This window comes from Danio rerio, chromosome 14 (assembly GCF_052040795.2).
Source record: "Danio rerio strain M-AB ecotype USA chromosome 14, GRCz13ab, whole genome shotgun sequence".
Taxonomy (NCBI): domain Eukaryota; kingdom Metazoa; phylum Chordata; class Actinopteri; order Cypriniformes; family Danionidae; genus Danio; species Danio rerio.
Genome location: NC_141034.1, coordinates 17,829,445 through 17,855,964, shown reverse-complemented (window position 1 = coordinate 17,855,964; position 26,520 = coordinate 17,829,445). Strand labels below are relative to the sequence as shown.

Below are 26,520 nucleotides of genomic sequence, written 5' to 3'. Positions count from 1 at the left end.
GTATATACTGTATATGGGTCAGTGACAAATAAGGTCTGAAAGTTTAAAATTGTTTAAAATTTTGATTTAAAAGCATCCATCAGGTTTTTTAAACTGTACATATTTATTTATGTTGATTTTATGTAATTAAAAATAACATTTGCACCATTTTTTACAAGCATCATGACTGACTGTACTTGAAAATGTCAAATGGTGTAAAAAATGTGAAATATTAAATAACTTGTTCCTCCTAGATGACATGTAAGTGTACACACAGAAATAAATACTTAATTTTAAAATATCACACCAACATTTATTTTATTTGTGTTCACAGCAAGAAAGCAAGAAAGTTGCGGGTTCAAGTCTCAGATGGACCAGGAGGGCTTTCTGTGTGGAGTATCCCTCACAGTACAAAGACTTGCGGTTTAGGTGAATTGAAAAAACTAGTGTATGAGTGTGTGTGTGTGTGTGAATGAGAGAGTGTGTACATTATATTAGGTATAGAATAGGAACATGGATTAACATAAAAAAAACAACATTCATTTTGTGCAGTATAATTATTTACAGTGCTTTAATGGTAAGCTTGTGGAGTAAGCGCCACTTCCTCAAACAAAATTAATAAATACGTAAATAAATATATGAATATATATTGCAACACTACAAACACAAATAATTAGTAGATCAATTTATATTGTCTTTTTAATCAGCATCATGAACTAATGATAATTGACTAAATTGGTCCCCAACAGAAAGACGTGTAAAAGGAGTCAAATGGTGTAACCAGTTACACTGCTTGACATTTTAACTTAAAATCAAATTTGATAGGCATTATCATCAACATGTGCACATGGGCTTGGTGGGAATATTTCAAATGTAATTTTAAAGATAATAATAAGACTAATAATGATCAATTATCAGTGCATTCCTGGATTCCTTTTTATTATTTTGACATGTACATACACATTTCCATGTGTCAGATTTAACAAAAACCAACAAAAAAAAAAAGAAAAAGAAAAAAAAGGCTTCTCAGTATTTTACATCAGAATACAGTATCACCTCTTTTATTAATCATCTAGTAAAACATTTCCAAATCCACCACCTTTTAAAAACAGCATAATAGGTCCCCAAACTCTATCAAAATTTATGTATTTATTTCTTCATATATTCATATATCATATTGACATGTTTGTTACCATCTCTTTCAGCCAACAGCCTATAGTTTGTGCACATATACAGTACTTTTCCTATTAAAAGAAATAAGTCATTTCACTTGTAGAATACATATATTCATAAATATATGCTAAGTCTTTTTTTTAACTTGATCTGCTTGGGATATAAATAAAAAAAAATTAAAGGAGACATTGGTATATTAACCTCAAGAATATTTTTTATAATATCTTTCCCACCATTCCATAAGTTCTGTATTTCTTTACATTCCCATACAGTGATACAACGTCCCTGCATCTCAAGCAATATATAAATATATATTAAATATATAAAAATAAAAATATATAATATAAATATACAAATATTTTCATTATATTTAAGCAATAAAACTGGAGTTATGTAAATCCTCATCAACCATTTACAATGTGACAGTTTCAGACGAGGGTTCATTGTTTGTGATTGAGCTTCCTCGCATGTCTTCATCCAGTCGAGTCTTACCATTTGACATGCATATACCTTAAAAAAGTCAAAGTATTTCACATTTTAAAGAGAGTTACTAAACTTTGCATGTATAGCAATAGGGTACATGCCGAGCTAGTGTTGATCCCATACTGATAAACTTCCGGTGACCTGTTATTGTGAGTTTTTTTTCATTTTATAAGGTTCCTTTTACAGCATCAATGTTGTAATGTAATTTAAATACAACCAGTTAAACAGATTTTGGCAATCAATTAGTTGCTTAAGCCTAAAACGAGACAAAAAGCTGTTTACTTGCACACACCTGTCAGAAGCGGCAGGCTAGAGCAGAAGCTCCATTGAATATACTGGGACAAAATAAATGCTCATATTATAAAGACATGGCGGCAAAAATGTAATTTAATGCGGTGCTTCTTGTACAATCTGAGACCCACTTTATATTGTATATCACTCAGCCAGTGGAGATCGCTGATTTTTAAAGAAAACAGACCTTAAACGCTCTGATTTTGCATTGGCATACAGTTCACCGGGAGCGGTTAACCCAGATTACTGGCAAATTAAAAGTCCTATTAGCCTGCTTCGGCATATACCCCATTATTTTTATCAAGAGTCTTTCTCTGTAATACAGTTTCCTGTCTTACAGTCTTGTGCACACAATATTAACAAAAGGGCTCAATAAAGGGTGGTTACAGCATCTTGACGCTTCAGGAATTTGAGTTGACGGACATAATTTCCTTATTTACATTTACATTTAGTCATTTAGCAGACGCTTTTTATCCAAAGCGACTAACAAAAATATTATATTTAAATTATTTAGAACAATTGTGCTATGTTTTCCTTTATTTACTATTAAATATGTCTAATGTAAAACTATGCCAAACTAGCTGATATAATGCTTCATTTTTTTAAATAAACTATTTGGTACCATTTTTTGGTTACACCACATTGACATTCTTGCAATAATTCCCCAAAAAATTTTAATGGATCTTAAAATGGATTAAAACCATTCATTCATTCATTTTCTTGTCGGCTTAGTCCCTTTATTAATGCGGGGTCGCCACAACGGAATGAACCGCCAACTTATCCAGCAAATTTTTATGCAGCGGATGCCCTTCCAGCCGCCACCCATCTCTGGGAAACATCCACACACACACTCATACAATTATAATAATAATAACAATAAACTAGACTTGGTCCTCAAAAAAAAAAGAATGTATGCAAGTAATTTTCAAATGACTAAAAATCAATAAAAGTCACTTTGCAAAGATTTTGAACATCAAAAGATGTCAGAAATCAATGTAACATAAAACAATTACAACATTTAATAAAAAATATACAATATAAAACAACACTTTCCTTTCATAGTCACATAAAGAAATAGTGACTATTTGTCTTTTTGACTCAATTTACGTTTTTTTCCCTTAAAAGGATAGTTGAACAAAAAAAGAAAATATCATCACAGTCAACTTTTATGAATTTTTTGTTCTGTTGAACACAACATATTATATTTTGAAAATTGTTGGGGAAAAAAGCAGTCATTGAAATCTTTAGTAGAACAAATAATACTATGGAAGTCAATGGCTGTTTTTTCCCCAACACTCTTTAATGGATATTTCTTTGTGCTCAACAGAAGAAAGGTTTAAATCGAGAGGAGAGTGGGTAAACAATAACAGGCTGCTCATATTTAGGTGAACTACTACTTTAAATGTGTGTACGAATGGGGTTTATTGTTGCGGTGGGTGTCATAACACCCTAAGCGGGTCAATTATCTCAGAACGTATTGTGTCTGTTCCTGAAAGGATGAGCATACAATACAGATGGTGTGAATGACGTGTTGTTTTCATTTTGTTCGTAGGTGATCTTTATCCAGCTCTGTCTAAAGCTGCTGTTAATCTGTCCGTGCGTGTCATAATAAAGCAGCTTGAGGTGCTGCTCTGATGTCACGGCTCATAGAAGATATGAGGATTCATTTCACTATAACAGTCTGAAGAAAACCTAGACGAGAAGGAAACAATGTTAAATTGAAGATGGTATTTTAAGACAAGAAAAAATAAGAACATAATAATAATAATAATAATAACAACATTTAAAAAATTAATAATAAAAATAGATAAGGGAAGCACAGTGGGTATATAGCACAATCGCCTCACAGCAAGAAGATTGCTGGTTTGAGTCCCGGCTGGGTCAGTTGGCATTTCTATGAGGAGTTTGCATGATCTCCCCATGTTTGGGTTCCCTTCGGGTGCTGCAGGTTAAGTCCAAAAACATGTGGTTTAGGTGAATTGGGTAAGCTAAACTGTCTGTAGTGTATGTGTGTGAATAATACAGTATGGATGTTTCCCAGTGATGTGTTGCAGCTGTAAGGGCGCCCTCTGCGTAAAACATATGCATGTAAAGTAAAGCATAAAGTAAAACACTATTAAAGTGATATCATAACTGTTAAAAACAATAGTGAAGCAATAGTGCATAAAGCAAGGTATATATTGGAAAATAAATCAATGCATGTATTATACAACACACTTATGTTGCCATATATAAGTTATTGTGTTGAAATTAAAGTGAGGGAAGAAATATAAAAATCTAACTTGCAATCATTATGTACAATACAAAAAAGTAATTAGAATGATGGAAAATGTGGGGTATTTGGAGCATACAAATACTTTATTTATAAAATTGAAGATATTTAAGTTCAATGATTTGGTTAAACTTAAAACAGCACAATTTATGTTTAAAGCAAGGAATAAATTACTTCCGAACTACATACAAAATGTTTAAAGAAAGACAAGGGGATATAATCTGAGAGAAAAACAAAATCTTATGAGGTTAAAAACAAGGACAACTTAAAAAAAAATGTGTGTACAGTATGTCTGTATGTGATGTAAAACTATGGAACAGATTCTCAAGCAAAGTCAGGATATTAATCAATTTAAAAAAGTTGTATAAGTTATTAAAGGAATATCATGTTGAATAATTTGCAAATATGTAATTTTGAGTCTATGTTATAAAATGTAAATGTACAAATAGATTCAAACAAATAATATGTCAAAGATGCCAAAAGGATAAATATGTCTCATGTAAAAAAAAAGAGATAAGTAAGAAATAAGTTGAAGTAATAAATGAATGTTTGATAATGGGGTGGGGAAAATTAAAAAATTGTTTTGTGTATGAGTTTTCTGTTACAAATAAACAAATCAAATCAAATCAAATCAAAAATATTTACTTATGATTTGCGGTGGGAGAATTTTATAAGAAATAATTTCTCCTTAAATCTGAAATTATGTCAATCTTTTTGTTTCTAATTTGCATTAGATACTTTTTGAAAAATTAAATTTTTACTAAATAAATAAAATTTTGTTTCTAGGGATGTGAGACTTCTTTTTTTTCAATAATACTTGCTTGCATTTCTTGTAAAATCCTCAGAGGACACCATTGTTCATTAAAATATCACAGTATACTCATGTAGTAAAATAATTCAAGAGCGCCCTCTGGCTTTAGAGTGTACCCTTTAGCTTTCTGTGTCCTGCCAAGATTTTAGTTTTTGATTAGACCTAAATTTTAAACTAAAAGCTTTTGATTTCTAATATTAAAATGTATATACATATTTCCCTACATAATTATCTTAGACTTCAAATGTTGATGCTATCGCAGACGACCAATTCCTTTGTATGTGGTTTTTAAAATAATTGTTAATTAAATTAAGCCTTTTAGTCTGAATATGTTTTGATAATTATGAAAAAGAAATGTATCTTAGATATCAAAATTTAGCAATTGCCTATACAGAATATCCTTAAATAACACCTTTTCAGTTAGTAAACAACAAGAGGACAAAGTATCAAACCTAAATTAATATATAACTACTACGTGTTAGTGTTCATGCTGAAGCCACGTGATTTCACCTTGGCAAATCCAAAATATTTTACCAATGTGAATACTTTTGCTAATGTGAAAAGTGAAACACTTTTTTGCAATTTTTTTGTATCATTTATAAAAGTTAGATATAGTAGGCTACTTAATAAAATATTTGGTATAACAAAATATATATTTTGATGACTATTTTGCACTGTCAGGAAAGAAAAGTATGGCACAAATGTTTTAATTGTATACATTTAATTTTAATCTCAACAAAAATAAAGGAAAGAACAGTTAGCCAACCCTACTTTTATCATTGAGATAAATGCAATCAAAAGCATTAAAAGATTATTTGTACTCTGAACCCCTGCCTTTTACAAACAACACAAACAGCAATCAAAGTGAAATCATGGTTAGATCAAACAAACTCTCACAGGCCTTCAGAGGAAAGACTGCCGGAGAATGGAAAAGGTCTTATTTCCATTTCAGAGACGTTTGAGGTCAATCTCTCCTCTGATCAGAAGAACATCAACAAAAGAAGAAAATGTCAAACCCATTCTTGCCAGACCAGGTTATTGCATTAGGTTTGTCTCAGAAGACTGAGACGATGATGAAGAAACTCCCTCTAAATCCCCCTGATGACCTGTCTGATGTGTTTCAGAGACATTTCTTTTAAAAAAAACATTGCTTTGTAATTGATATTTGTTTGATCAGTTTAAGCATTCGATTAAAATGTGATCTAGCCATTTATAATGTGAGTTCTTTAAAATCATGAGAACTATTGTACATAGCATAGTGGTTCACCCATTTTGAGGGTTGTTGCAAGATCATATATGGTTGCGACCAAGAGTTAACGAAAATTATTTATAATTTTTATTAAATTTCCCATTAACTGTATTTTATTAGGGTCTACCCCCACTACAACCCTAAGCCCAATCGTCACATTAACGTAAAGACAGTAGTTGTACAGAGTATTATTCATGTTATTTAATAAATTACCCAATGAATCTAGGTATGAAATGGCCACGTATCATATCTAGACTTTACCCATTTTGAGGGATGTAAACAACAAATTTCATAGCTTCTGAAAATCCAAAAATGTCCATTAATGATAAAAAAATGCTATAATTGACATTAAGTTATAATTGAATTGCCTTGCTACAGTTATGAAATATTAATTCATTCATTTTCTTTTTGGCTTAGTCCCTTAATAATCTGGGGTCACCACAATGGATGAACCGCCAACTTATCTAGCATATGTTTTATGCAGCGGATGCCCTTCCAGCTGCAACTCATCACTGGGAAACATCCATACACACTCATTCACACACATACACTACGGAGAATTTAGCCTATCCAATTCACCTATACCACATGTCTTTGGACTTGTGGGGGAATCCACAAGTATTCAGAGGAAACCCATGCCAACATAAGGAGAACATGCAAACTCTACACAGAAACACCAACTAACCCAGCTGAGGCTCAAACCAGCAACCTTCTTGCTGTGAGGCGAACATACCCACGTGCCACAGTGCAGCTTCAGTTATAAAAATTGTTTGATAACAAGCAGGAAATGTTCATGGGCCAAATACATTGAAATGGTCTATAAGTTTTCTTCTGCAGATTATTCTGTACATCTAACATAAACTACCCAAAAGCCTACTTTTCTACAACTATAGAGTATATTGCTACAATAGACCACAGTTTGCTGTATGTAAAAACTAAAGCATAGCCTACAGTTCACTATTGTTACCAAATAACCTAGCCTACTTTCCTACAACTATAGGGTATATTAGTCTACAATACACCAGTTTGCTGTAGTAAAAACTACAGCATACAGTATGTTTACCAGACTATTGTCAGTATGCTGGATTCATTTACAGTGTTGTAAATATATGTAGTATGGTAAAACACTTATAGAACAAACAGAACCATTCTCTGAATTTGAAAACCATATTTAATCCATTTTTATTCAAATGAGGACAACAAAAAGCGATTCATTTCAGTCCCAGTTGATATATTCTACATGTCTAATTTTATATCGCCTTAGGTCTGCTTCATGTAAAACAAATAATGATTTTCGCAATATTCGGAAAGAGTTTAACGTTACCTGACATATGGAAACTAGAGCACATTCCGCTGCTGAAAGGATGACGCGGGCTGGAGCGCGGGAGTGTCTGCTTTCTGTCAGGACGGTTGGGGCGTTCACGAGAAGAGCCGGACACAGCTATTGGACAAGGCGCGACAGATACACACATGCACGTGTGAAGTGTTTTTAGCTTTCAAACTGAATTTAGGCGGGTTTTTCTGTTTTGCTTCGCAGTATGAGACTTCACCGCTGACCGTTCTGGGAGTAACAGTTCTGTGACGGCTTTTTTGAATGATTATTTGCATTACATTTATATCCTGAATTACTAGTTGTTTTGATGGGGAACAACGGATCATTTGTTGTGTTTTCTACTCAAGACACAGTCTGCAAGACGAGAGTTCAGTGGCAATGTAGCAGTCTGCAAGGTGAGTGTCTCGTTTATATAATAATGAAGTTTATTTAAAAACATCTCAGTTTTCTTTGGCATTTTACAATAACTGTTGAAGTTTTGGTTGAATGGTGATGACGTCAGTTCTCCTCAGGTTAAGACAGGTATGAAAATGACTTACGAAATGTGAATAATAACCATGTGAACGTGTTCCACTAACATTTCATTATCGCAAATCACCACAAATTAATTTGAATCACTAAATATGCAGCATGTAGATATGTACGTCTTGTCTATTGCAACATCCACATTCACTCTATTCATGTAGATTACTTCTGATTCTGAATGCTCATTTGGTGGATAGTTTACTATCACATGAGGCCATGAAAGAGAATTTGAATGGCAATGAAGCGAAGCAGTTGATCAGTAAGTCACATGACAGTGACCACAGGACATTTCATAATTTATTTACCCTGGCTGCTATACAGAAAATGCTTTTTTTTTATCTTTATCTCTTTTTTATCTTAAAAAAATGTATGCTCTGATACTGTGAAATTAGTTTTTTTCTGCAGTTTGTTTTGTGATGTGAAAAAATGTCAAAAACCTTTTGAATTACTGTTTGGTAAGAATTAAATATTTAAAATTATTGTGGTGGTTTTATATTAATGTAAGAACACGCAAATACAACAAAACAAAGCTATAATACATTTATGAAAGTTATGAAATTAAATAATCAAATTAAAAATAAAACTGCATATTCTTTACTGTATAAATTAAATGTCATATAATTTTTGCCAAAGTTAAACATTATTTTGCTGCTCATGCTTGAATGTTTTTACAACTGTGATCTCTTTTTGACATTGCACACCCTACAATGTGATTTTTGCATATATGTAGCCTATATGAGTTTATCATTTCAAACCTAAACATATCTGGTTGGTGCTGCTGATTGGTCAATACAGCATTCCAATAGGGTTTCAGACACCATATAAATAACAACAGTTTTTAACCCTGATAAAAATAATTTTTTCCCTCTTTTTTTTCTAGTGGAAAGATCAAAAGATCAGATCTTTTGTAGCCTTGTATCCTAACAAGTTTACGGTAAAAAATTATGGCAGCATAGTAACAATTGATACAGCTTTTAAAGGTGACAGAGTGTGCATTAATTCAATATGTTAAATTGTTCTCTGATATCTACATAGTAGATACAGGAATGTGGTTGGTTAAAGTTACTTGAGAATTGTTTAGTTTTTTATTTTTATTTTACAGTTTTATATGCTCATATATAGTCACAGGAATTATCCATAGAATGAAAAGCTCTGTTTTGACCATATCTGGAACACATATCTGGAACTCATGCTCAGCAACTCAGTATCTGCTCTTCCTATAAACTAAATTTCATAAAGTTTATGAGCAGTGATTTGACATGGTGTATAAACACTTGTACTCAGAAGGAGGGCTGTGCGCAAGAGGCTTCAATATAAAGTATATGTGTATATATACATTCACTCATTAGTTTTCTTTTCGGCTTGGTTCCTTTATTAATCAGGGTTTTAAAGCGGAATGAACCCCCAAATTATCCAGCATATGCCCTTCCAGCCGTAACACTGGGAAACACCCATTCACTCTTGCATTCACACACATACACTATGGCCAATTTAGCTTATTCAATTCACTTATAGCGCAGGTCTTTGGACTGTGGGGGAAACCGGAGCTCCAGGGGGAAACCCACGCAATCACGGGGAATAAATGCAAACTCCACACAGAAATGCCAACTGACCCAGCCGAGGCTAAAAGCAGCGACCTTCTTGCTATAAGGCTATTATGCTACCCACTGCATCAATGTGACAGCCATATATCTATATATGTAAACAAAAATGACGAATAACATTTTCAAAACCAGTCGTGTGAAAATCATGTGATCTGACCTGGGCTTTGTATTAAGCCAACTGAGTGAGCACACTTTTGTTCTGCCCAATCAGAATTGCTCAACTGAACTACGCCCCACAATAAAAAAACAAACAGGAAAATGCTGACAGGTGGGATTATGGCATCTGCTTCAGGAGCATCAATAGACGAATTAATATCAAAGAAAAACAGCATTTGTAGTATGGGAATACTTTGGTTTCAAAGTCACAGACACAGAACAAAAATAGGTAATTTTTAAGAGCTGTCGCAGAATTGTTGACACGGCTTAAAGATTATTGAGCTGAAGCTTGAATTAAATTAAAATCAGCTTGAAGCTTGAATTAAATCATAAATCAAATCCCAATCACAATATCTGTCAAAAAAAAAAAAAAAACGCAATTAGAGATTTTCCCCAAATCACACAGCCCTACTCAGGAGGTTGCTGAAGTATAAGTTTCGGTATGTTGATATACTTCTAATTGAAACAAATTATTGAGTAGAGATGGGGCTTTTTTGTGCATAAATTTCTTGTTGCAAACTAACTGTAAGAGGGACATGGTTAAGTATAGTATTGCTGAAGCAGTCAAGCTGATGTCAGCAAAGATGGACCACCAGGAGCAAATGCTCAGGATTTAATTGAAGGTTACTAAAATCATTTTTTTCAATGGATTAACTTGCAGTGGTTAATTTTTCACCCAAAAATAACAATGTGGGCTAGTAAAATCAACGTAGTTTATTTTATTATTTTTATCAATGTCTTATTTTTTTTAATGTCGCATGAACAATAACTTTTTCAAGTGTCAAAAGCGCTTTTATTTATCTGTTCCAGCCATAGAATTGCTCTGTGATGTGACAATTAGTCTTTTAAACTCTTTAAAATTACAGAACGTGGTTTATAATGCTTTCATAAAAGTTTGGTGAGGGTGGTGTTTATTATATTTTTGGAAACACCATAAAAAAGGACACTGATTCCAGACGTTTTTTGAGTCAAACAGGAAATGTAACTCCCACGATGAGAGAGGGGTGGTCATTGGCTTTTAAGCTATGCAGAGTTGGCAAGGTTGTGGCTTTCCCAGGACCTTGATGAGAACTGTAGACAGGGAACAATTATTTGTAGAACGGAAATGAGGAATCCAATAAACATTTGGTCCATTTAACATTATAACAAAAGGTTTCATTACCGTGATAATCTTTTAAGAAAGATTGTCAGCATTAAGGTAGAAATTGTTGTAGATCTTGAGTTTGAGGCAGGGATGCCATATTTTAATGGTTTCCTGGTAGTCTTTTACACCACAGTTTAAGGACGTTTTGCGCTTGTTGGCACAATCTTACCACCAGATGGCGGCTAAGTTCTGCTAACTGACTGAATAATATTGCTGTCAGGTGTATTTTAAGGAGTAAAATATATTTATACATATATTTATTACACACAAATTCTTTTAAACAAAACTAGCCTAATGGTGTTTCTGGTTCATCCCAAACACTATTCTTTAGCCATCTTTTTAGTGTCCTTTACTATGAATTGGTGACAAGTAATAGCCTTTTGCTTGCGTAAATGCTAATAGTGTCCTGTTTAGTGTTTTTTTTTCTTCAACCAGAAATCATTTAAAGTGTAAACAATTCTCAAATGCAATTCTCCGACATACATTCTTTGCATGTTTTTCTCGTCAGCTTTCTTTCTCTAACTGAGCAATGACGCTTTGAACATACATTCATTGTTTAAGGGACTTGGCTCCAAGTCAGATGAGTAGTCTGTCTGCTTTTCATCATCCACTGAGTCAGAGGGCAGCCATCCATCTGCAAAAAAAAAAAAATGTTGCATGTAAAATAAAAGTGTTTATAAAGTAACTGATTTATTGTATGCTTTACGCAAGACGATATACCTTAAAGGAAGATATATTTTTTTAATTCTGCTTACAAACAAATCAGCCAAGACCAAGGCTTGGATCCTTCAACAGCCATGTTTAGTAGTGGTCTGGTTTGTAGCACCTATTGTATGATGGCCAAGCAAACAGACACATAATTTAGTGAGGATTAACACATCCTAGAGCAGGGGTCATGAAAGTGTCATGCAGAGAAAGCTAAAGACCAGACATTGGCTGTAGCTGACAAGAGGTACATAATTGTCTTTGGATAACTTACACACACATAAACACACACACATATATGGTAAAGAGCTCTTGAAAGAACCATGTTTTTATGGTGGACAACATAAAAGTATTCTAAAGAACCTTATTTCAGTATGAAGAAGCATTGCGAAGTAAAGTTTCTTTGGATCATTAATTTTTAAGAACTTTTGACATATTTAACGCCATCTAACTCTACATTTAGCAACAACAAATATTGTTCAAGGAAAGTCAGTGCAATTTTCTTTTTTTTTTTTTGTGGTCCCAAACCAAATAATTGTTACAAATGTGAAAAAAGTGTTCAAGCAAACATCAGTTTTGGAATGAAAAGGCTAGCAGTTTCAAGTATAGCTAACACTGACAATTAGCATGATATAAAAAAAATCTGATATTTCGTTATTTTTTTTTCTGCGATATACCGTTTCACAAGATTCTTGAATAGCTCTATTTGACAGTTTTTTGAGGAGTCTTAACAGTGTTCAGGTGTAGAAAAAAACAATGCAGAAATGCTTTTCTTACTTTGCTTTGTCTCATTTTTAATCCTAATCTATATCAAGTAAAATATTGTTTTGTTTTTTAGCTTTGGAAGAAATATGTCATAATTAAACAAAATTGTCTGCCAGTGGCATGAGTAAAATTATCTTATTTTCACTCTGGACTAGGACAAGAAACAAGACAAAAATTTCAGGGAAGAATGAGGGATGGGAAGATGGGAAGAATCTTATTTTTTGGATAAATCTTGCAAATAAGTAAATTCAATTAATCTTTGTTACACCTCCAAACATTGTTTTTTGTACCCAAATATTTTACACTCAATCACAATGCTCAGTCACAGGCTAATGATAAGCTTTCACTCTATTATGCTTAAACTTAGCAGTGACTCTACAAATCAGATGTGTTCTGTAGCTCCTAGTCAAGCACAATTCAGACTCAGCATTGCAGATCTTGCGATGGGACTATTGTGGATGCACACATTGTGATATCGATGCTGAAATGATGTATTGTGCAGTCTTACTGACAATGCAGCAAATTTGACCAGAGCATATTGCAAATGCAGAGTGGTGAAACCAGCCTAGGCTCATTAAATATCATGAAAATCATTTATGCAAACCATAAAATACATTGATCCGGATACATTTGGTTGCATGTTTCAGATGACAAATATTTTTTGGCTAAGAAATAGCTATTTACAGGTGGGGCCATGGAAAATTTTGCTAGGGCAAGTAAAAATCTAAACCACTGGCTGGATTTGAGATATTTATTTTTCGTTTTGTAAAAAAATGCACATAGATATATTTTATTTACTGATAACATGTCTCTGTGAATATCATTACTGTAAAAAAAGATCAAAAGATGCTGGTGTCACACTGCCATGCAGTCAAACTTATGTTAAAGTATGTTTTTGTGGTTTAAAAAAAATGTAGGAAGATGCGAATATTTCCATTGATCTTCGGTTGGATGTCATTTGTTGATATGCAATAGGAGAGCATTATATAGTTGGTTACAATCATTTAATCACTCGATAAAAGAATTTGGCAATCATTAGTCTGATTTCAGTGTGGGTGCATCTTAGAAGTGTAAAGATGATAATGCTTCGCGTTGAAAATTGTGATAATTTTGGATGAGACTAACCTCAGTAAGTAAAGTTAATTAAAACAGACGTAAAACATTTACAAATGTAGATTTCTTTCAGTTTTCTTCGTACAGTACTAAAAGAAAGACATTTTAACTTTAAATTTTAATGAAGACTATTGCATGTATCTAAGTCAATTTCTATTAATTAGGACATTGGGGCAAGTGACTGACTCTATAAAGCACAATATAAAGGTTAAATCTACCGCCAGTCTACATTTCTGTTCGAAACAAAACCTACATAAGCTGAGAAACAAATAAGTAAAAAGTCAGCTTTTTCTTCTGTGAGTTGCTTTTATTCTTAAATTTAATTAACAGTAATTAAATGTATTTTGTATGTATGTTTTTGTTTTTCAACCAAACAAGAGAGGGGAAAAATTAAGAATTTAAAGTGAAATTATTTGTTTTGTTATATCCAATTAAAATTCTCAATGTAAATGATTCATCGAGTATTTAGAACAGTTCACAAAAAAGGCCAGTGGTTACATCACAGTATATTACTGTTGTCTGTTTTATGTTTCTGTCAGAAAACACTTGCGCTTGTTAAAAAGTTAGCTGCTTACATCTTAACTCAGTATCTTTCATTGTTAAAAACAGAAGATTCATGTTGTGCTTGTTTGCTGAATGAACAGTAAAGCCCTGCCTTACTTGATTTGATAATCCATCCTTGACGAGTGCTGTGCCAAAACTTCATCAAATCAGTCATCCTAACAACAAGCAGAGCAGCATCAATATCAATAATGGAGTCACAATATGGCTATTTATTGTCATCATTTATGTCTTGAGGTGGTTATGGCCCTGAATTATAGTAGATGTTTTGCCAGTGTTCTTTTTTCAAATGAGTTTCTTAGTTTATTTTGGTGTCACAGCTCTGAATAGATAAAGAGTTTGGGAAAATAGGCACATTTGTGAAGAGCCAGTCAGCATTGTCATGAACATATTAAGAAAGCAAACTGGGTCAAATGCATGACTTCTATATCTTAAACATCACTCTTTAAAATGTTACAATGTATTTGTTTCTCAGCTGTCCTTGCATTCCTCCAATAAAGCACAGGGAGGAAGAAGTCCACGCACAAACATGATCAGACACTCAGTTTTATATAATTCAGGACAACTTGTTCGTCCTAGTTAGTGAATACAAAGTCACACATATGGCAACACGGCTTACTGCGCTTGAAGCTTGTTGTTAATAATGTAAAAGGATCCTTTGAGATATGAGATACCCTTACACAGAGGAAGTTCCCATATTTACAACTTCCTAAAATAGCCCCTGCACACAGCACTTGGCGTGTATCAGTGTCCCGTCCAGTGAGGGGCCCAGAGTTTTCCCACACATGGCTGAAATTGATGTCATGGTGAGCAGTGAAGAGCTAAAGGGAAAAGGGCATGTATGCGCGGATGTTGGTCACTGGCAGAGGAGCAAAAGGTGACCAGAAACTCTGTGAAACCAAAGGCTCATTTCCCCTCATCATTTAAGCAGTCTGCTGGGGAAACTGTTACGTAATGCAGAAGAATCGGTGACCTGCTATTAACACCTTGCCAGCCTTTCATCTTTGCTTGAGGAAATGGTTTTGTTGGTTCTCTGTGGGTGGACTCACTGCATTCATACCTGTTGACGTCGTCTTCTTATAGGGAGGGTCTTTCCTAAATTTGGTTTTGTCATTTAATTCTATACATTTCATTCACTTATACTGTAATACAGCATAAGGATTTAATAAGGATCTAGTGTCATCATGTTGTTAAAAATTTTTTTTTTTTTTTTTGAGTATTCTGTAAGCTTTTAGAAAAAAGTAACATGTTATTAAGGGGTGTAATGAATTAGATTGTACTTCTGTGTACCTGTTTCAAAACGTATTTGTATTGACTAATGTTTCATTAATAGAAATTTCACTGTATCTGTGATAGCCTGACCATCTTAAGCTGCGTTAACATAACATTGTAGCCAAAAACTGAAAACTTAATGTTTTTCCATTGCGTTTTAAAAATGTTTTATGTATACACAATTAATTTTTTTAAATGAAACGCGTTTATGTATCTGCGCTGCTAGTTGTTATATTGGTGCAGAAAATAAAAACTTTGCTAGAGAAACATTAGCAAACTTTTGACCAGCAACAATACAAACATGTACTCTGCCACTGCAGTTACAGTAGTCAATATTTGAAGAGAACTTTCTTCAAAGTTTCCCTAAAATTATTGAATAACACCTATTCTTGTCTTAAGGCAAATTTGAAAAACTTGTTTGATGCACTTCAAATGTATGTTTAATCATGTTTGCTTTTAAATCTAGAAGAATTTTGCATGTAATATGTGCAATGCATTATCACCTTATTTAAAGGCTTCCCTTTTGGGCGTTTACACAGAAAGGGTATAAGGGTAATGTTGGCATTTCCAAAAATGTTGAATTTTCAAATGCCAAAGTGGCATTGTTGTGTAAACAAGTTTGTTTGGTTTTCTCATCTTAGTTATTTGACGTGAGTTATTTGATGTTTCTATTTCAAACCCAAATCAGAAAATGTTGTGACAGTATCAAGAGAAAAAAAAAAAACTTATAAAAATGAAAGTAGTGATTTCCAAATTTACTTTGACTTGTATTTCATTGCAGACAGTATGAACAAAATTATTAATGTTTTGTCCGGTCAACTTCATTTCATTTGTAGATATAGATTCTTGCCTTTCATTCAGACCTGCAACACATTCCAAAAAAAGTTGGGACAGGAGCAGTTTAGGGCTAATAATCAGGTAGATTGGATAAATAATTATGTGATTTGAAACAGGTGATGTCAACAGGTGATTGTCATTATGATTTGATACAACAGCAGCATCCAAGAAAAGTTTAGTTTTTTCAGAGCAAAGATGGGCAGAGGATTACTCGTTTGCTAACAAATACATCAGAAAGTTATTATTATGTTTAAAAACAATGTTCCTCAAGGAAAGATAGGAAGACATTTGGATATTGTACCTTCAGCAGTGCAAACCATAATAAAAAATTCAAGGAATCTGGAGGAATTTCAGTGTGTAAAGGACAAGGGCGCAAACCTAAGCTGAACAACCGTGATCTCCATTTCTTCAAGTGGCACTGCATCAAGAATTCATCTATAAATGTTATCACCACATGGGCTCAGGACTACTTTGGCAAACCTTGTTCCTTAGGTCAGTTAAATCTGTACTGTGACAAAAGAAAGCCCTATGTTAATGGTGTCCAGAAGCGCCATCGACTTGTCTGGTCTTGGGATGGATCATCACAAAGAAAATGAAACGTGTGCTGTGGTCAGATGAATCAGTATTTCAGGTATTTTTGGGAGAAAAGGATGCTGTGTTCTCCGGACCAAAAAAAAAAAAAAAAAGGATCATCTAGAAGATTATCAGCAACAAGTCCAAATACTAGCGTCTATGATGTTATTGGGTTGTGTCAGTGTCTTTGTTAAAGGTAAACTGCACTCCTGTGATGGCACCGTTGATGCTGAACAGTACATAGAGATTTTGGAGCACAATGTACTGCCTTCTTTTCCAGGGACACCTATGCATTTCAACAAGACAACACAAACGCAAAACCACATTCTGCACACTTTACAAAGTCTTGGCTGCGAAAGATGAGGACACAGGTAATTAAGTGGTCTGCCTGCAGTCCCAACCTGTCAACAATAGAGAATGTATGGTGCATTTTTAAGCATAAAATGCGACCACGAAGACCTCGTACTGTTGCTGAACTTTAGACTAGTTTGCAGGAAGAATAGGGAAAAATTACATCTGAAACATTTCATCACAGTTCCAAGCCATCTTTTAAGTGTTGTGAAAAGGAATGGCAACAATACAAAGTGGTAAATGCTTTACTGTTCCAACTTTTTTGTAAATGTTTTTAAATAAAATCAGAGGAACACAATGAATAGTGTTCTGTTGTATTGTCTGCAATGAAATGCCAGGCAAAGTAAATTTAGAAATCACTCCCTTTTTTCTTTCATTTACGTTTTCCATACTGTCCCAACTTTTTTTTCTGATTTGGGGTTGTACCATAAATGCCACAGCTTACCTGAGTAATGTTGCTGACCAAGTTCATGTCTTTATGACAGATTGTGCCCATACTACTATGGCCATTTTGTAATGCGCATGTCACAAAAATCATCACAAGCTGCTTTCTTGAACATAACAATGGGTTCACTATACTCAAATGGCCTCCACAGTCATTTGGTCTCAGATGTGCGTCATGAATTTGCAATTGACAAATCTGTAGCAAATCTTTTGACCAAAATCTCTGAAAACTTTTTACAGTCACTTCTTCATCTATGGCACAATTATTTAAGGCAGTTCTGAAGACAAAAAACGGTCCAACATTGTAATAGCAAGGTTTTTTGGTGTGTTTGTGTGTATAATTTAACTTTGACTTAAATATATACATAATTTCTGTCATCTTTATAGAAAATGCGACTTTGGTGTTGAAACATCCCTCTAAACAGTCTAGTATCTACGTGACTTGGAAGCAAAGTTCTGAAATGGGGAAAACAGAGTGCTGTATCTAAATAGATCCTTCCTCTGCCTTTTTGTGTTTGAAAAAGTCCCCTTCACAATACTTTTGTGTTAGGGAGGAACACTTCAAGAGGGTGCCAAAATAAGCAGATTTAATCTCAAGAAAACAAGCAAGCTATCTTCAGACTTCCACTGCTGCACATGTTGCAGCTGTTTAAGCGAGTCATGCGACAGTGATGTGCCTTGGAAACCACCAAAACAGTAACGCTGACATGCACAATCCTATTGTTGGCCAGTGCAGTCATTGTGTTCCCCTCTCCAGGAGGCTTGTCCTGCCAATAAGGCTTACATGTATTTGTTACAAAGCTACATGGTCTAGTTGTATTTATTTTTGATCAAGTAAAACACTAAAGTAGTTCACTGAAATCAGTCTATGGAATGTATTAATAGAATAGATTAAATTATTCATAAAGATACATACAATTTTTGGACTTGTTTTATGAATCCAAGTTTATTAGAAAAAGCATGCCTTTAACTACACGAGACCAGAATGATATTTATTTCCTTCCAGCACATTACAGCACTTTAAAAATGCTAAATTTGATCCAAAACGGATGAATGTAAAGCTGGTACCATTTTGTAAGGCTGATTGTTGTGCTTTAGAAATGAAATGTCTGGTAAATGAAGAAACCTGACTATGTGATACAAATATGGCTGAAACAATTAGACAACATCTCCAACAACGTCAACAATGAGATGTTTTGGAATAGATCTTTCATCTCAGATTACTTAACATAAGTGCATGCAATAAAAATGACTTGATCAGTGGAGTACTTGAGTGCAAGACAGTAATTCAGCCCATCCGAATGTAATCCAGTAGAAGACAAAGCTAAAAAAAATGACAGATAGTAAGCCAAGCCAAACCAATAGTCTGGGAAAGTTTTACAAAACTACAAAAATGTAATAATCTATCATATGTAGAAGGCAGTACTTAGAGTGATTTTTTTGTTGATCTTTCTCTGTTAAATCATGGGAAGAAAACAAAAAGGTCAAAGCAGGAGCTTGTAGAAGCCAGATTAACTGTCTAGCTAGCCAGTTGAATAGTATTAATTGGTTAAAAAATGTAAATTAGTTTACTTTGCACCAATTCTGAGTTTTAGGTACCTACCAAAGTACCTCAGCTTAGCTCAGTTGCTCTATAATACCATGGCAACAAAGAGTGATTCAGCTGCTTTCATGATATTACCTAAAAGGTGCTGTATATAAGTTTTTGGCTCCTCTAAATCAAAAAAATACCTTAATATGTTTGCAGATATTTAAAGGGTCACGAAACACCAAAACACATTTATTGAGCTGTTGACAGTCGTATATGTGTCCCACACTGCTAAAAACACTATTAGTACACGTATATTTTACTAAAAAGTGTAAATTGGTTGTTTTTGCGTTATTTCAAGCAAATTCGTACTTCCGGTTTGAAACAAATTTTTGAAGCTGCGTCACGGCAATGAGATAATAGCGTGTATTCCAGCGTGCAGACTGGATGTCTGTGCCAGAGTGTGTCTTACTTGTGTCTTACAGTGTGCTGCATTAAGGCATGAGTAAAGCTAGGTTCAAACCAATCAGCGCGCTCTATTGTGCAACTTCATTAACATTCATTACTGTCATAGTGTCATTACTGTCATAGTGTTTAGACGGCAGAGACGCCACGTTGTGTTGGCAAAACAAGCGTGAAGTGTTGCTTTTATAGTTTGCTGCAGTTAAGCTTTCTTTTCATTTTCTCTCTGTGAGAGCTCAGCTGGAGTCACGTGTGGATTAACAGTGTACGCGACGCTCGACAACAATAACTTACATGTCTAAGGAGGAACATTTTTTTACCTGAGAGCTGTTCTTATCTGCAAACGCTGAGATCCGGATTCGCTTGTAGTCTCCTCTTAATAAAGACGCGGCTCTAGTTGCTGGTGATTGTCCTGTCTCTACAGATTTGGTAAGTGAGCGACCAGTTCTCTTTGTTAATTCAGTTTGTTCGCATCGAACAAACTATTGCACCGAGTGTAAACATGTTAGCACCACAACCAAACTTTAACCTGGTGTAGGATTTTCGCCGCATTTTGTGACCGGAATAACACACGCGGCTTTCTGAAGCTACCTGGCGAGTGCATCTAAGTTTCCGGGAATGCTGAGTTTTTTTTTTTCTCTCATACGCCGTGTGGTATCAAACATGGCATGAAAAATACACGCTTACAGCAGTTCCTCGAATCAAATATCTCGTTTGTCGCGAGGGACATGAATGAATTCCCTAAATGAAAGAGCCAAACTGCAGTTAAAGTTTACCATTTAATAATTAGGCAAAAAATTCGACTACAGATGTCCATGTAAACACACTCACTTTGTCCCCTGTGTGTTGACACTGAAACTCAGCGCACCCAAATAGACACTTCCACACCATCCCTCTTTTCTTCCTCCGACACTCCCCCCTAAACAAAGCTGGACGCGCCCACTTTTCTGACTTTTTCCAAAGTAGAGGTGTGAAAACACCCTGCTGAAACGAGGGGGTTTCATGGCCCTTTAAGAAACATGCCAGGTGAACATACTTGTTTATCTGACAAACAGTGCTGAAGTTATTCTGCTTTAAAAAATGTCTGTTATGTGCTGGAACACTGTTTTTGTTTTTGTTTTTTAGCCTGCCCAATGCCATTTTAGCCAAATATATTTCAGCACCCTGGGTTGCCTTGTTGGAAAACTGCATATTTCGTTCATTTATTCAGAAAGGCCCTCTAAGCCTGTGTCCGTGATCGAAATGTGACCTCCTGTGGACATCCTCAAAATAAGACGCAGATTAAGAGTTTCACATGAGGTTTTTAAATAGCAAATTATAACAATTCAATTTCAAATGTTTTTTTTTCAAGATCTAAGGTAAATTGTCTGCTGTTTTTTGTTCAGTAGTATGGCAATAAATGTCATGTAAAATGGCATTCAGACTCACATTGTTGGCATTTAACTCGGAATTAAGCACATGAGGTGTACCTGAGGTGAACGCTGTAAGTTTTCTGTTGTTATGCTGCAAGAAATTTATCGTTTCTAATATATCAATTTCAAGTGCAAATTAAAGTTTAAAATGGATATTCCTTCTATCACGTGTTGTGGCTTTTTTATTTAAAACACAATTTAAATCAGCCTTTAGGTTTGATTTACAGACTCGCTCCTTGGTCCTCAATCTGACAACATTTGCTTGCATTTGTTTTGATACAGGAATGCAATACCTTATTCAACCACTGGATATCAAAACCACTGGGTATCAAACTCACATACTGCACCTTTAAGATTGATGCAAACTAAACTGAAATGTAACTGGCAGTTTTACAGTGCAAAACAGAAAAAAATTTAACTTTGTGCTACTTCTATTAAGTATGTGTATGTGTGTGTGTGTGTGTGTGTGTGTGTGTGTGTGTGTATATATATATATATATATATATATATATATATATATATATATATATATATAAAGGAGAGAGAGAGAGAGAGAGAGAGAGAGAGAGAGAGAAAGAGAGATTAATTGCCCACACTTTAATGGATCTTAGTCTTTCAATTAATTTATTGGTCAGTTTAATCATTACTTGTTGAATTAATAATATTTTGTTTTTGAGGCAAACATTTACAGTTGTTAGTTTACAAATCATGAAATATGTGGTAAAAAAATAGACTGAGATCATACTGTTGCAATGAAACTGACAGTATGTCATTTTGATTGTACAGTACAAGCAACCATAGAAAAGTCTTTACTAATAGATAATCTGCCTTTTATGTGTGGGTTTTGTTTTTAACCAAAGATTCCTGTAATGCTAACTTACTGTAAAGTAGCTAAAACTTGCTTATTCACAGGCAGAAACTGGCTGACCTCCAACAATGTTAATCATAGAGTAAACACAAAAACAAAAGTATGCATCTTGCAACAACAGGCTTGCTCCTTCCCTGCAACTTCGTCCTTATCCATGCTCATCAATGCTATCTAGCCAACCTATCACGGAGCTTGAGCTAGGCATGGTTGATCAGCTATGGCAAAATCTATATTACTGCAAAAAAGCTGCTTCAGACCAATTAAGTGCACTTGTAAAAAGCCAGACACAGAACCACAATACTCAATATTGTAGTAGAATAATTTCGGTATAAAGAAAAAAAATTAATCACAAATATAACAAGCCAATCTTGTTATAGACCATTTTCTTGGAACACCAAATGGTCCATTATGCTTTGCATAGATGCTTAAGGTGGATTCTCTAAACTTCCAGTCAAGGAGCTTGATGTGACATTTGGACAGCTTTGATATGATAGTTTTAATCTATTTTACCTACCTTAACCATTTTGAACTAATACTGTTGTTGTTTAGCACCACCTCCTGGATTGATTATTTGAAAAATTTGATGTTATGTTAAACGCAAACAGGATGCTGACAATGGAGGTGTGGATCCAAATGCAGATTTTATTCAACTGAATGGGCAGGCAAGCAACGGTCAACACAGGGGCAAACAGATGTATACAAGAAATCAAGAGTCGTGGTCATAAACAGGCGGAAGGTAAAAAGGTTGCCAGTGGGTCTTTTCCTGTCTATTGCCCATAACATCAAACATTGCAAGACAAGACAAAGGAAACGCATCGTAATGTTCACAGTGACTGTATAAAAAGAATCAGCAATGAGAGCTTGAAAAGCAAGCCTTATTTATGTGTGGTGTAATCAGTACATGAACAGCATCAGCTGTGTGAGTGTAATCAATGGAGACTTGGAGTAGGTGTGTGTGTTGCATGACAGGGCTTGTAGTTCAAAATGAGACTGGAAAATGTTCCTAAAAATGTCTCCAGTAATGACAGTTAGATCGCTGGTGATCGTGACATTATGAAAATGAATGAAAAACAGGTGCTGTGAGCCACTGTCTTGGGCCACTTAAATAGATCATTGTCATCGCTAAAATTAACATTTTGACTTTTTTTCAAACCTATGTAACTAACCCAAACAAATGTATTTCAAAAAAATGTTTAACACAAATACTATCCCATTTTAATAACACATAAATTAAAAACTGTACAAAAGCACGCACATCCCTCTCAACTGGGTGCTCAGCCAAAAAAACGCAAAAAGTGCAAATCAAATAATAATCAAAGGCGGCAACACCAAGGCTCCAAAAATACAAATTTATTAAATTAAAAAGGCTGACACAAAGTGTGTAACGTTTCGAGCCACACGGCTCTTCATTAGACAATGTTCATCACAATCAGGGGCTCCTTTTAGTTCACTTCCAGATCACAGATCTCCTCTCACATATATAAACATACACAATCATTCATATACACATCTACATATATACATATGAATACATGTATAAACATTCATATAAATAGCTTTAATATTTCAAGTCAAATATCAAAAAAATAAATAAATAAACCATAATATTATGAACAAATATATACCAGGATACACCAAACTACAACAGAATAAAGCCTTTTAACCAAACCCCTAATTAAACATTCATTCATTCATCATTCATTCATTATCTTTTTGGCTTATTCCCCCTGCTAATCCCGGGCCACCACAGCGGAATGAACCGCCAACACATCCCGCACACTTCCACGCAGCGGTGGCCCCTCCAGCCGCAACCCATCTCTGGGAAACTAATTAACTATTAAAGACTTATTCAAAAATTATTAAAGAAAAGGACAAATGTCAAACTCCTCATTTAAACCTTTCGGAGACAATGTGTCTAAAGTTGCAACAGCAATTTATTAAGATCACCGCCCCGACGTGGACACTTCACACTTTAATCCCTATATTGCAGAGTAGAGACGCAATGTCTCATAACTGAAAAGTGTTGCGCAACCGGACATCTAGGATCATGGTGTCGAATAGCGCATCGATGTTCAGAAATACGAATTTTTAAAGGCCTGCTCGTCTTACCTACATAACATAAGCCACACGGGCACCGCAGAAAATAGATTGCGTTCGCGGTCTTACACGAAATAGTGCCTAGAATATTATATATAACTTTTTCGCTGTATGAGGATGTGTGAAAGTAGATATTTATATGTGAAGTTACACTGTAACAATTCCCACATTTAAAATTACCCTGTGGTATGGTGTTTAAAAAAATGTGGAGCGGGTTTTAGATCAGCTCTTACTAACATATTTCAGATATTAGATGTTCTTTTGTGTACTAGACGAGGTGACTTATCAAAACACTCTTTGAGGGTGGGATCACTTGAAATAATATGCCAGTGTTTTAACAGAACTTTATTAATGTCTTTTGTCACCGCTGAACATTTCATGTAGCAAGTAATGCAACGATCATTACTTTTTAAAGGTTCAGGACACCCCGGAACCTTTATATTAACAGATGTGTGTGTGTTGAGCATCAGTTAAGACAATGTTAGCACCTGTCAGCTTTAATTGTGAGGAAAACTGGATAATTTTGAGCTTTTGTCAGCTAATTTCAGCTTCCGGGTTTAAAATGATTTTTGGGGCGGGATCAAAATCGGCAACGTAGCGCAGAACTGCAAGTGCAATGATGACGCGTCGGTTTTTTCATTATTATTCATAGCGGAGTTTTCTTATCCTATGAGAAGAGCCGGCTGTTTAATTATTCTTGAGACCTGCCAGAACTGCCAGTGTCAGCTGAGAGACACGGAAACCACGGCACAGTATTTAGCCGCTCATGAAGGCTCATATGCGTTCGTTTCCATCATCCACTGGGTTTGTTGCATGTTTTCCCCCGCGATCTTGTCAGGGCCGATCATACAGCAAAGCTGTGTGCGTGCTGCTAGCATTTTTGTCGGGAGAGCAGCACGAGAATTAGAGAAAAGCGGACGCTGTCTTTTATCAGGAGTTCGTTCACATTCAGACACATCACCGTGCTGCTGTGTTTGCCTAAATCCTCCAGATTACCAGCAGGGCTAATTGTTAAAATAGACGGGTCAGGAGACCTGCTGCACTGAGTTTGCTGGATAAGGGGATTGAGGGAGAAGTCCTCATTTATAGTGTTTACATGAACACACTTATCTTTATAATGATATAAATTGTGGTTGTCTGTATATGAAATTACGAATAACAAATGTAGCAGGGCATTAAATCACTGTTCATTTCTTTGCATTTTAACTTTGTAAACTATAAACTCATGCGTCTCCTCTTTGTGTCTCATTTTGTGAGTTAACTGACAACAGCAGTTATTCGCTCCCCTTCTCCCCTCCTGGCCACGCCCACTCCTGCCCGATGCTTGCGGAGCTCCACGCCCATTAATCATGCATCTTTTGAAAAAATTCTGAAGTAGACTTTAACCGAAAGAGGGGGGTGTCATGGCCCTTTAAACTAAACTTTCCTCTTGTGACATATCTTTAAAGTGATTATATGCAGATTGTATCCACTCCTCCTTATAAGACCGTTCTCTAAATCTATCTGATAAACTCTGTGCTTGCTGTTTAAAATCATCATCTCCACTGCAGATCTGACGAATACGACTAAATTGAGATATAGGTAACGAACGATTTAATGGTACTGGATGGTACGAGTGTCCATGTAAAATGGTATTACGATCAGTGGGTTTTCGGTATAGTGTTGTTTGAATACCAAATGCAGTCAAACTAACTAGTAAATAAAAAAAATTCATTTTATGTTTATGGAATTCCATGGTGAACTTCAAAGCATTAGAACAATAATTGACATAAGAGTGGAATTCTAATAGCTCCGACTCAGTACCACTCCATATTAAAAAGACATCATCAATGTAACGTTTCCATAGAACAATATGTTTGAAATATGAATTCAAAGCAGAATAACACTTAACACATTAATTAAAAGTGACATTTTGATATTACAGAAAAACACATACGATTATAAATTGTACATAATACAAACTAATTAAATAAAAGAAACTTCTTACAAGTAATAGAATCAATATGCAAATCAGCCTGCGTGGTATCAATGATGTACTTTTATTGCTAACTTGAAATTGCTTTTATACATATTAAGTTGCAATTTGGTTTGTTTATAATGCAGTGATGTGTTGCGTGAAATATGAGCACATAACTGCTGACAGGTTGGTCATCAGATAAAATATAATGTCAGACAATGAATTAGGAGAACGTTTTTCTCTTGTACTTGAACTGCATCTTTCAAAATCAAAGTTGTGCATCACAAAAACACTCCATAACCCATTCATAATGGTATCGCCACCCACTTTTGGATCGAGAACCACCAGAAATGCTACTCTAGCTGACAACAATTTGAATTTCAAATTGTCGATTAGATTATCAATTAACAATCAGAAGTTTGAAGCATCCTACCAGAAAGTGCTCATCACTATGGCTCCCTCCATGCAGCAATAAAAAAAGTTCTATATAGAAATTCATTCATTCATTTTCTTTACAGCTTAATCCCTTTATTAATCCGGGGTTGCCACAGTGGA

General features: G+C 34.8%; 2 protein-coding genes across 2 annotated transcripts in view; one reads left to right on the top strand and one right to left on the bottom strand.

The window, feature by feature from the left end:
* The window catches only part of immt (inner membrane protein, mitochondrial (mitofilin)), a 905,839-nt gene that overhangs the window by 391,634 nt on the left and 487,685 nt on the right, over positions 1 to 26,520 (bottom strand). The gene's annotated exons all lie outside the window — the stretch shown is intronic.
* Positions 7,689 to 26,520, top strand: part of neurl1b (neuralized E3 ubiquitin protein ligase 1B) — a 79,852-nt gene continuing 61,020 nt past the window's right edge. Inside the window, 1 exon segment of the mRNA NM_001326539.1 lies at positions 7,689 to 7,986. Within this exon segment, the coding sequence (NP_001313468.1) occupies positions 7,899 to 7,986 (88 nt within the window). The 5' untranslated portion in view covers positions 7,689 to 7,898.